The sequence below is a fragment of the Diadema setosum genome, unplaced genomic scaffold (assembly GCF_964275005.1).
Source record: "Diadema setosum unplaced genomic scaffold, eeDiaSeto1 scaffold_61, whole genome shotgun sequence".
Classification (NCBI taxonomy): domain Eukaryota; kingdom Metazoa; phylum Echinodermata; class Echinoidea; order Diadematoida; family Diadematidae; genus Diadema; species Diadema setosum.
This window is the reverse complement of record NW_027307687.1, coordinates 93178-106369: the sequence shown is the minus strand read 5'-3', so window position 1 is coordinate 106369 and position 13192 is coordinate 93178. Positions and strand designations below refer to the sequence as shown.

At 35.8% G+C, this 13192-nt stretch overlaps 1 protein-coding gene across 1 annotated transcript; it reads right to left on the bottom strand.

Moving 5' to 3' along the window:
* Positions 1 to 224: 224 nt before the first annotated feature.
* LOC140245916 (C4b-binding protein alpha chain-like) lies at positions 225 to 8749 on the bottom strand. The gene is made up of 5 exons (XM_072325389.1): positions 8683 to 8749; positions 5363 to 5647; positions 4663 to 4872; positions 3796 to 4011; positions 225 to 439 (listed from the first exon to the last, which is right to left on the bottom strand). The coding sequence occupies exons 1-5, from the start codon at positions 8747 to 8749 to the stop codon at positions 225 to 227; spliced, it is 993 nt and encodes a 330-aa protein (XP_072181490.1).
* Between the last annotated feature and the right edge of the window lie 4443 nt (positions 8750 to 13192).

The following is a 13192-nucleotide window of genomic DNA, read 5'->3' as shown; positions in this document are numbered from 1 at the left end:
CATTTTGCCGAAAACGCTCAAGGTTACGCGAGTGGCATCAATCGGATTTGGAATCAGCACCTTCGAATTGACAAGAAACCATCAAAAAACATTGTATATATCAAAAAACAAGGTTAGGCACACTTTCTATGGAGCCTAGCCTGGACTAATAAGCACAGCCAGTAAAAACTGTGTAATTTTTAGTACGCAATAAAAGTTTCTTTCGTGTCAAATACAAGGCGTATCTAGGTTAGGCATTTACGTTCCACTGGTTGGCAAGAAGGCGCCGATGCGTTCCAAACTAGCTGGTGTGTCGACCTCACACAAACCAACGTTGCACTACCATTGATGATGTAACCTTCATCACACACAAGATTGACTAAGGACCCAAGCTGTGTGGTGTTGAGATTCCATTTTCCATGAGACACGTTACCAGGGTGATCACAGTTCGACTCGTTAGCTGAAAAGAAGAAAACGGTTTGTGTGAAAATAATGATTTTAATTGTAATAGCTAAAATTAGCAGTTAAGAGAGGTAAAATTATTATTGTTTGACGTCTCTATAATTCCTGTCCAAAGCAAAATACGTGGCTCCAATATAAAATCACTTATCACTTTTTTAAGAGAATGGAGAACGCAGGAGGCAGGTGGGGATAATGTTCGTTATTCCAAAGGATTGTTTTCTGAAACACACATTTTTTTTTTATTATTCCCAGATGTTTGCCACTCCAAAATGAAATAAGGTTCGTCAATAAAAACATTTTAGTGGCGTTATTCCGGAGGTTCGTTATTCCGAATGTTTGAAAAAAAAATGAGCTAGTGCAATTACAAATTGTAGCCAAGGTCAGAGGGTATAGATTCAGAAGAACCTCGGTTTTTGCACTTAGAACGAGGCAGTGTTTGCTTTTAGCATTACGGCAACATGAAAGTTATGCTTTGTTAATAAAGAAAAGCGCACACAACTGTCTTCTTTTGTTTCTGCTAGCACTTTATTAGCTGTAATACTTAAGGACGTTTATCAATTAAAGTGAAGTCCATGTCATTTTCTTCAAACTTTCCATACCGTAACTTTGACCCATCCAAAGCCTAAATATGTAAATAAAACCATAGGTTCATGTGCTTGTTTTTCTTCTACGGGACTTTGAAGTATATGACTAATCAATCTGCCGTCCTGTACCAAAATAATAGCGTTACGGGATCAAGACCATGATTGGCAACAAAATCTGCAATGACAAACTTAAATCCCCATAATTCTTTCAAAATTCCACGTTATTCTCTCCAAATTTGCAAGAATTGCAGAAAAAGATACCCAAAACGAGGAAAAGATTTTAAAGTTAGGGTTTACACTCTCATTCTTGAGCGAGCAGCGCCTTCACGCGGCAGAAAACACCGAAATATCTCAAATCCTTCTCATTGACGTTTTCTGTTAAGGGTGAGCAAGAGGACAAGGTTCATAAAACTTATGCCGTACATTCAAAACCCATGTCATTTTCACAAAACTCGACCTAATTGTAGAAGAAGGCTTACTAATTCAAGAAAAACAATAAAAAGTGGGGGTTCATGTGTTCGTTTTTGTGCTAGCAGCACTCTCATGCGACATATATCATCGTAAGTCCCCAAAATCTGATAAGGAACCTAATGCAGTAATGCCCTGACAAGGTAAGTTCATAAAACTTATGCTGCACATTCAAAACCCATGTCATTTTCACCAAACTTGACCAAACTGTAGACGAAGGCTTACTAATTCCAGAAAAATAATTAAAAGTGGGGGTTCATGTGCTCGTTTTTGTGCTAGCAGCGCCCCCATGCGACATAAATCATTGTAAGTCCCCAAAATCTGGTCAGGAACCTATGCAAGGATACCCTGACAAGGTGGGTTCATAAAACTTATGCTGTTCATTCAACACCCATGTCATTTTCACGAAACTTGGACAAATTATAGAAGAAGGCTAACTAATTCCAGAAAAACAATAAAAAGTGGGGGTTCATGTCCTAGTTTTTGTGCTGGCAGCATCCACAGGACCCCAAAATCTAGTTATAAACCTATCGTGGGTGCCCTAAATAGGTGGGATTCATGACTGTCATGCTGCACATTCAAAACCCATGTCATTTTTACAAAACTTTATCAAATTGTAGAAGAAGGGTTACTTAAGGCATAACAATTGTAAAAATGGGGGGTTCATGTGCTCGTTTTAGTGATAGCAGAGCCTCCTTGCGACAGAAATCATCGTAAGACCCCCAAATCTGGTCAGGAACCAATGCAGGGATATACCCTGCTAGGATCCATGAATCTCATGCGGTTCAATTGAAACCCCCTTTTCTTTTCTTTCTTTTTTTCGAGAAAAAAACAACAAACAAAATACGTGTCACAATTGCAGTGATATGGTGAAAAATATTAGGAAAGGACGGTCCATATATGCGTTTTTGTTATTATTTCCCTTACACAGCCATAATGATATTATGTGGACGCAAGCGTGGAAAACTCCATATTGACATGCTTGTTTGTTTGTTTGTTTGTTTTACCCACTTGCTGTAACTATGTGCAGAAAGTGATAATGGTGGAAGAAGAATAAATATATGGAAATGAGAGTTTTGGCATCAGTCTGACGGTCCTCCAAAGGAAAAAAAAAAAACCAAATCTTAATACAATGACGTTGATTGTAGATGGCATGTGTTGTTGCAGTGGTTGGTAAAGTGCGTGTTGTAAGCTATGGAGATGTATCTTGGACCCCCCGAAAAAAAAAAAATGCTGCTTTGATTCTCCTTTTGTTACACCAGATTTGGTAATCAAAAATTAATATCTGAATGATGAAAGTGATGAATACTTGTTTGATAATACTTTCGTGACCTTGTATTTTGTAACCAAAAATTTAAAAAACGCAATATTTTGTATTAGTAATGACAAGTTTAGATCTAATTTAGATTTCAACAGAGATACTCAGATTGTTTTAGTTGCTAGACCTAAAGATGATATGTGTGTCATATGTTTGTTTTGTTGTTGTTGTTTTTAACACCTAGTCCAGTAGGCTAGTAGACCCCGACTAGGGCCTATAGGCCCTTGGTACCTTAGCACTTGACTTTACCATGTTGATGAACAGATAATGAACTGCATGTCACAAAACAGATCTATGGATTGAAAATGGAAACAGCTCTGTTCCACTTCCAAGCTTCCCGATTCCGTCGATCAGTGTTGTGCTACCATGACCATGTATATGCGGCTCGGACCGCTGAACTTGCGTAGTACGTACAGATTGTAACGCGTACAGTCGGCTCGCGAGCCGAGCGAGGCCGCCCAGCGCGGCCGCGGTGGGGAGCTGTCGGGTATCCGTACGTACCACACTGTAGCTCGATCTAATAGCAGCTGCTCAGCTCAGCTAGCTCAGCTCATCACTCGTGCGTGCGCTTCTGCGCTTTTTGTTACGTTACTGAAACCTGTGCAGCTAGGATGCGCACAAACTCAACTGAGGAACGTAAACGATTGACAGCAGATGTAATTTTCAGAGTCTTGGCTTAAAGTTGTTGTTGTTGTTGTTGTTGTTGTTGTTGTTTTTTTGTTTGTTTTTTTTGGGGGGGGGGGAGGGCGTTATGTAATCTGAAGAACAATGATAGAAAAACTGTTATGAAGCAGGCCAGTTACTATGGCACTTATTCAAACATTCATTCGGCTTTATACATGATGATGAGGTTATTTTGAAAAACAGAGGGTAACATGCTCCTGAATAGCATATACAATGATAAAGTTACTTTAGATTCATGTGCAAAGTGCAAGGTGTAAATTGTCAACAGTGTTTTCCTTGTACACTGTATGAAGCAAGTACCCTGTGACGTCTTCTTGAAATTCAGACAGGTTGGTAACGATGCATTCCAGCCAAGCGAACTGCTGTCAGGAAATCTTATACATCGCAGCGTAGCACTGCCATTGATGACGTAATTATCATCGCAAGTGAGAGTTATTGAAGATCCCAGTGACGTGTTGGTTGAGTTCCATTCTCCGTTAGACACATTACCAGGATGGAGGCAAAATATCTCAGAGGCTACAGCGTAGATGAGAGCAAGAATTAAAAGAGAAAAGGTCGTGTCAACTACAGACGTTGATTACTCGAAATAATGATAATTCACAGGATTTACTTATCACGAATATACTCTCGTCTGGGAAGATTTTTTTAACAATTCTATTCTGCTATATTTAGCTGTTTTTCCAGCTCACTTGTATTTCTCAATCTCTGTCTTGATATTAGCCTCTCGAGTTACTCAAGAGAGCAAGAAACAATTAAATCCTATTTTGACTTAAGATTGACTTTTCTTTTCCTTGCAAATTCAAATGTTCTTTTATGTATTTCATTTCACCAATCATCTTCTCTTCTTTTTGTTTACTTGTGGTGCTAAAGTGTACTTCACCGATTGTCACTTGATGTACCGCGGACGTTTGAGGGTTTGAGAAAGGAAGCACGGTATGATAATAATGTTGATGGAGACAGTATGTTTACTCTTAATTTACCTTCATTACCAGCAGGATTCTCTTTTATCCACCATCATTTTTTTTTTAAATCATTTGGCTCAAACCAGCATTTCTTCAATAACCACAGAAATATAAACATAGGGAATTAAGGGAGAAGAAAAGTTACTAAAGCGAATGGAGAATGGTCATCTTCGTTTGAAGAAATAAAATAAAGCAAAAAACTTACGCCTGACCGCTTCGCAAGATGGCATCGACGAATTCCAAGCCGGGAAGTAAGTCGACCGTCCGGGTAGTCCTACACACTGCAGTGTTACGCTGCCATTGATGATGAATCCTTGGTCACAAGTGAGGGTTACTATGGAACCAAACCACGAGAGGTTGGAATCCCATGTGCCATTTTGGACAATGGCAAGTTGGTCGCAAAATCCATATAACACTACAAATAAAGGCAGCCAGGAATAAGCAGAAAATGTATGAGGAGCAAAAACGTACTTTAAGGCAAACCAACTCTATGATGCCTACACGAAATCTGATTATTTGAACCCAATCTGGCAGGTTTCTATTGAAAATTATGTCATCATAACCCAGGGAAAATCAGCACAAGTCAAAGCAGTGACGACTGACCGACAGTAAAAAACAAATGTGGTAGGCAATTGAAGGCATGACAAAAGTATTTCATTTAAACCCACGTCTAATAGTAATTCTATGCTGAGATGAAGGACATGATACACATTATGTCAAGTGTTTATGATGTCATAAGTAATCCCTTTCCAAAGTGAACTGTGGACGTCCTGCAAAGGGGTTACACCACCATGACCACTCTCCTAAATCCGTATTTTACACCTACACGGTTGGAAATGAATATTGAATGTACAATCAGAAAGAAAGAAAGAAAACATTTCTTATCACTTTTGTTCAGCTATTACCATTGAATGCATAATATACAGCACGCTGGAATTTGATGTCCGCCATGCTTGGACACGACCACTCATGAAAATTAGTTTCAGAAGAAGACAAGTCAGTAATTGTCTCTGATGGGACGCACAGACACGCGCCTCGGTGAATGACAGCTACATCAGTGATATTTCTCTGTTCGCGACACATGGAGACACACTCCATGTCGGTCCTCACGTCATGTCTGGGGAATGTCAGAAGTAGAGTAACGACCTGTGTGTCTGTTAATCCGTTGTAGCATCCGAGATACCCAGGTTCTGCAAGGAAAAATACATTACTTACGAATAAAACTTTTCTAGAGAAATTGAAAGAACCACTCACTTAATTAAATGACTGAGCTTCAACCAACCTTAAAATTGTAGAGGGCAAGCTTTCGTCCTCTCCTGAGGACTTTCTCAAGCCTTATGCAGTGTTGTCTTGCTGGCTCCGTTGCCTGTCTTTATTAATCACTGGACCATATATTGGTGAAAGGGTATAGCCCGAGTCTCTGTTGAGAGCTGGATTGACCCTTCTGATCCAAAGTGCTTCCTTTATTTTCCTTTTTAACCAGTTGCTTTCAAAGTCAATGATACGTGCCTCATCCCATTCAATGTTGTGTCCTGTGTTGTAAGAGTGTTCAGCTATCGCCGAGTGTGATGGATTGTTTAGTCTCAGTGCCCTTTTGTGTTCCTTGAGTCTCTCGTTCAAGGTTCTGCTGGTTTCCCCGATGTAACAATCATGGCAATCAGCACAAGTGATCTTATATACACAAGTGATCTTTAAGATCACTTGTGCTGATTGCCATGATTGTTACATTGGGGAAACCAGCAGAACCTTGAACGAGAGACTCAAGGAACACAAAAGGGCACTGAGACTAAACAATCCATCACACTCGGCGATAGCTGAACACTCTTACAACACAGGACACAACATTATAACAAACATATAATGGGATAGCAATGTACATGGCTGTTACGGTGATATAAAGAATGAAATATTTTGGCTAGGTGTTTGCAGTTGTAATTAAACATAAATTGGTCAAGTTGAAATACATACAACTCTTTTATTTTCAGGATTTTATGTTCAGGGAACAACGTATCAGTATGTACTCGGATATGAAAGTTAAAAAACAATATCTGAGCGCCATCTTTTGCAAAAGAAAAATTTTGTCTGGTAATGTCGAATATGTATTCCTCAAGCAAGAATTCCATAATTTGAATTAGGTAATACCAAACTCGAATAAAGCGTCATCAGAGCAGAATAAAAGGGGTAATATTTCAATCTAATCATTATACCTATGCTATCATTTTCATATAAATGGCGGCGATTAAACTTTCCTCAGAGTTGCACCTACAACAGCACCTTCTTCTGCATTTCTTTGAATGGTTCCTGTGCTGGGTGGAGTATCATGTTGGAAAGACACACCAAAAGCGTAGTATACTCTCTTGTGAGAACAGGTCTCATCGAACCTCATACACTATGGACATTATTATTATGACACGACTGTTATGACGTTATATCTACTAGTGTGTCCAAAAATATTGCAAAATTACAATCAAAGTGTGACATAAAACCTCAGCTAAGTTTGATTTTTTGTTTAAAATTACGCTTTATTAAACAAATATGAAGTTATGTAAATGTCAAGAATTCGATAGCTAAATAGCTTTAAAAAATGAATTTGCAAAGGTGGATATTTATTGGTATACTGAAAATGAGAGGGCAACAATCTCGAAAAACAATCTCATATTAGAGACATTAATTTGATTGCTTCTTCACTTTCTTACTGCAACTGCTACTGTCTTCTTTTGCGTCATTTATTAGCAGTAAGAAGTAGAGCCACTCAAAATATAATTTCATTGAGGTGTGAATTTTATTCAATTTGTCTCCCTCTGCAAATATATTAATATTCTCTTGCTACACTTTTATTCTTACTTTGTATATTATAAAAGCTGTTCACATAAACTTCATCATTTTTTTTTTTGGTGAAATTTTCTTTATATTTTCCTTATACCGCTATACGCATGTGACATCATACACGCTAGTAGTCTTGACATCCAGCAGTGACTTTACAGATACTTGAAAAATTCATAACTTTTGACAGGATTGCCCGATTTTCCCCAGACTTTCACTGATGTGTTCTACAAATATTGCTGTATGCACTCAATATACATGTATATGAAGGTGGACTTGTCCTTTAATCAGGTGATCTTACGGGCCATTTTGAATTTGAATTTGAATTTGAATTTGAATTTATTTTCATATTTCTCGATGAAAAAATACATCAAATATAACAAAATTAAATGAAGTACATGATATCAAGCTGGAGACATACATAAAATATTGCAAATATATAAAACATATAGTGGTCGATCTATGAGGTTTGGAATCTGTGAACGAATGCTAAAGAAATATGAAGGAACCGACTTAAAAGCGAGCTTGTTGAGCGTAGGTCCCAATTAAAATCGAGTTAAAGAATAAGATGGGGAGCACGGGCACAACAATGACCGAAACATAGAGAAAAAAAAAGTACAATTATACAGTTATATAGCAAATTCTTCTCTAATGCAGATTTGGGGTCGGATAAGCCACATGCTGTAGGCGGATGAACCATTGTCGTTCGGCAATAATAACAATATGACTCAATATATAATAACGATGATCACGGTTTAGAAAGTATTAGAAATTTATACATTGCGTGTATTAAGGAGGGAACACATGCACCTGCAAATCCCCCCCCCCAAAAAAAAAATAATAAATAAATAAATAAAAGACATTCAACAACAGTTACAGGGCAGAGAAAATTAAAATACCAGCTGTTACCTCGCCCCAACTGTCTTAAAGAAGGAAGAATATACAATAGGTCATAAACACAGTGACAGAAGTTGAGGGCACAAACAGCTGGTTTAACATGACAACTACCCTGGAGTACAGAACAGCGGGATAGTCCTGTACAGCATTGCTCCAAGTGTTTGAAACTATCATTGAATAAGCTGTAACTTCCTCACAATTTTTCGTCTGAGTTGTTAAAAATCCATTGACTCATACTGAAAGACAGAAGCAACCGTGCCTGTGAAGTTGGTGAAACTATACTACAGAGCAGCGCATGGCCAGCTGATAATGGAAAGCTGATGTGTTAGTCTGTAACTGTGTAAGTGTGTGAACATTTTACGGCATAGCCTCACAAACTAGTTATATAAAGGATTGTGTTCTAGAATTCTAGCAACGTTCTCATTGTTACAAATGTCAGGAGTTAAGATGTCATCTCCAGAAGATACAACACAGTATTATAATAATTTCCACTCCGTTTACCCACCTCGGCATACTAGCTTCACTGCACTCTCGGAGGTGCATTCAGTACTTGCCCATGAGCAGTGTTCCATGTTCCCCGAATCTGCGAGATTGGAATGTCCAAAACAACAACAGCCAAGCAACATAAAAAACATAACCTTTTCCTTGAATGGGTGTACGATGGATACTCTTGAGAAAAAGAAAACCGACTACGATTATGAGATACGCCGATGTCGTTAGGATTCTGATTTGCATGAAGGTCGAATCTTGTTGAAATGGAGGATAAGAGACATTTTTCATGAAAAAGGATAACTTATCTGTGACTGATTAAGTGTATAATTCATGGCCACATATGGCCTCTTTTAGTTACAATGACAGCATTTATTTTTCTTATCGGTGTTTCAATCATATCTTACAGTTTTACACATTATGTACGTATACATTTTATGTTTCTCGTGCCCCAATGTTACAGTGCATATCAGTCTTGTTATTTTATTTCTGTTATAATGATCATCATCATATTCAAATATTCATAATGAGTAGTTGGTGAAAGAATAGATTCAATAGAAGGAAGTGCAGTAGGATCTTAAAGCTTCTTTCTGATTGCTGTGAGTCAGAAATATATAATTTCATTGAAAAAAGAAAAACGAGTTTCAATGATCGAAACAAGCTCACCATCCGTGACTACTGCAAAAATTTCAAATTCCCCGCACATTAACATAATTCTGTTTCTATTAAAGATTTTGATCGTAAAAAACGAATCGAGTACTCTAAAACGAAATTGATTTCCTATTAACACTTATGATTGAGCAAAAACAAAATCGCGTGGTCCAAAACGAAACTGAGTGGTAATCTGAATGAATGAAAGATTCGAAATGTATACTATTGCTGAATATTAATGACCACTTTACGAACTTGATTGGCAAGTTCGAAACTAATCCTAAGATATCCTATAGGAGCATGACCAGCTGGCTGCTGCAAATAGGAAGCATTATTTGATCAGTTTCAGTTTGTGTGATGATTTTATGTCTATATGATATTTTGAAATAAGCAGGACAGTAATTAAGCAAAATAATCATTATCGATTTGAATGAAATATTAACAAATAGGCCCTAAGACTTTATGCTTTTACATTTGAATATAAGAACTATCAATGAACATTTTGATAATCTATTACATTTGTTAGAAAATCTAAAAGACAATTGTGCTGCAAGGCTTTAACCAAGACATGGCTTTCACAACACTTCAGTAATTCATATACCCTCCCTGACTGTGATTTCATTGTAAATAATAGATTAGAGAGAATTGGTGGAGGAGTCGGAATTTATTTACCAAAGAAATATAATTACCTAGTTCACGAAAAACTTAAGTGTTTGAATAATACAGTGAATCATTTTTCACACAACTTATAATCCCAAATGGTAAAAATATTTTGATTGGTGTTATATACAGACCTCCGAATTCAAGCGTCAATGAGTTCGTGATTTATTTGAAGGATTTATCAAATGATCCTATATTTGCAAGTAAAGATTCGTATCTGGTTGGTGATTTTAATATTGATTTGATGAACTGCAACTTTTTTTTTTTATGCATCACAACAATTTACAAAATTATTAATGCCCGTCTCTTTTATGCCTAAGATCTCAAAACCCACCCGAGTTACAGAATTTAGTGCCACTTTAATTGACAATATTTTCACTACTGAAATTCAGCTGGAATCAGCTGGTATTGTTTTATCAGATATATTCGATCATTAACCCATATCATATTTGTATCTCCTGTTATTGAAAAATAGATCAAACTATTTCAAAAATTATTTAAGTAAACGTACATTTTCTGAAGAAAATGTTAAGAATTGTCAAAATCGTTTAGAAATTATTGATTGGTCTTTTTTTTTTTCTCAAAGTGAAGAATCAAATTTATAATTTAATAATTTTATGCAAATAATGAATATGAATTTAATAGATATTCTTATTCCAATACGTAAGATTAAAAAAAAAATATGACAAAATTCCGAGACTTCCTTGGATTACAAAATCAATTTAAAGATTGATTAACAACAAAAATTTTTTATAGGTGTAAGCATAACCCTACTGAGCAAAATAATTTAGATTGAAATATGTTACTGTAATTATAAGAATATTCTTACAAATGTTCTTCAAATATATACAAAAAGGGAACTGTTATACAAATCAACTTGATTTGTTGAAGCATGATATGCGAAATACATGGAAAGTATTCAAAGATGTAATGAATATATCCTAAAATACTTTTTACATTTCAAAACTAAGATGGGGTAACGTTAACAGTGAGAAGTCAATTGATATAGCTGAAACTTTTAATGAGTACTTCTCTTCAACTGGTAAAAATTTATATTCTACTAATACTATTCTACTAATATTCTACCGACGCGAAATAACATTCAGTGACTTCTTATGTGCGTCTAACCCCAAATTCAATATTTTTTTTTTGTATCAGCTCAGAGAGAAGAAGTTTTCAAAATTGTATGTGTTCTTTATGATAAGAAAAGTTCTGGTTTTGATGGTATTAATAACCTTTTCCTGAAAAATATTATTGTCAATTTCATTCATCCCCTTGTCCATATATATATATCTATATATATATTTTTTTTTTGTATTTATCTATCTCGACTGGTGTTGTACCAGACAATATGAAAATAGCTAAGGTTGTTCCAGTGTTTAAAAAGGGGGATAAATGTGATGTAAATAATGACAGGCCCATTTCTCTACTCTCAAGTATATCAAAGGTTTAGAAAGAAATATATATGTTAGAACATCTAGATTTTGCCAAGAAAATCATATATTTACTGATTCACAATTTGGCTTTCGTGAAAACCATAGCACATCACATGCTCCTATACTTTCGTTTGCAGAAAAAGCCGCACAGGCATTAAAAAGGTTTTGTCATATTGTAGGTATTTTCCTGGACTTCTCCAAGGCCTTTGACACTTGAAATGAAATACTACTCAGCAAATAATATCATTATGGAATTCGTGGAAAGGCCTTGGAGTGGTTTAGGAGCTACCTATCTGACAGAAAACAATTTGTGACTTTCAACAACATAAACTCTCAGATGTTAGCTGTAAATTGTGGTGTTCTACAAGGTAGTTTCGCGTAGGCCTACTGCTCTTTAAAATTCATATTTATGATTTTCATAGATCTTCGAAATTATTATCGTTTATCCTGTTTCCAGATTATTCTAATCTTTTTTCGCTCATCCTGATCCTCATACTCTTCTACATACCATGAACTTAGAATTAATAGAAGTTTCACATTGGATTATGGCTAATAAACTTTCCCTTAATATTGCTAATCCAAATTAATGATTTTCAGTAATTCAATAGAAATACTGCCTGGGGACATATTTATCGATAATATTCCTCTTGCGCAAGTCAATAGTATACCATTTCTTGGTATTTGTGTTGACAATAAACTTACGTAGAGAGATCATGTCAATGTTCTCTGTAAAACAATTTCACGAAATAAAGGTATAATTAATAGACTGAAATTCTTTGTACCATCTTCCACTGTAACTATGCTTTACTCCAGTTTTATTTCACCGTATTTGAATTATGGAATTTGAGTGTGGCGTTGAGAGTAATCTCTAACTGAAAGCCGCGTGCTCATACTGATAATTTCTTTTGTGATGATAAATTATTAAAGATAAATGATTTGTATCTATTTCAGCTGGGTGAATTTATGTTCAAATATAATAAGAAAAGTTTACCACAAATATTTGATCAAATTTTTCGACGCAATGATGCGGTACACAATTATCCTACTCGACGTTCCAGTGAATATCATTTACCATTATACTACGTGCAGTTCTCGCCCAAAATACATTCGTTTTCACTGGCCCGAGGTTCTGGAACAGCCTTGACAATACTCTAAAAGATGCTTTGACATTTCTTTCCTTTAAATGAAAACTGAAAAAAGAATATTTTGTCATCCTCACGTAAACAACCAACTAGATTAAAAGAACATTGTTATTTTCATAAAAATAAATGAATTAATTAATGATAATATTTTTTATAATTATTAAGAGTTTGTGTTTAAAGTCAAAATTGTATAGAGTTTAAATTCTTCCTCATGCATTGGTGACCTTTCCAGATAACTGAATGTAGCCATTGTCTTGTTTTGTTTCTCTCCATTTCCTTGTCATGCCCATCTTTAGTTTTATTTTCTCTCTGTTTCGTCCCTGCTTTCATTCTTATCCTAGTCATAGTCCTTTGTTTCATATTTTCTGATTATTTCGCCTGACATCATGGTATCAAAATTTTCATACATGGAGTCCTTGACGGATCTTGAGATGCCCTCACCTTCCATAGAGTAATTCACAAATTCTACAAGCTACGCTTTTGTTGTGATTTCCTCTTTTCCGTGTTATAATTTAAGATTATATTGCTTACTTGTTTATTTATGCGAACCAGAGTTGATATCATTATATAGTCATTGTTTGTTGAAACTTACCTGATTCAAAGTTCCTTTAAATATCATGTGTACTCATGAGAGCAT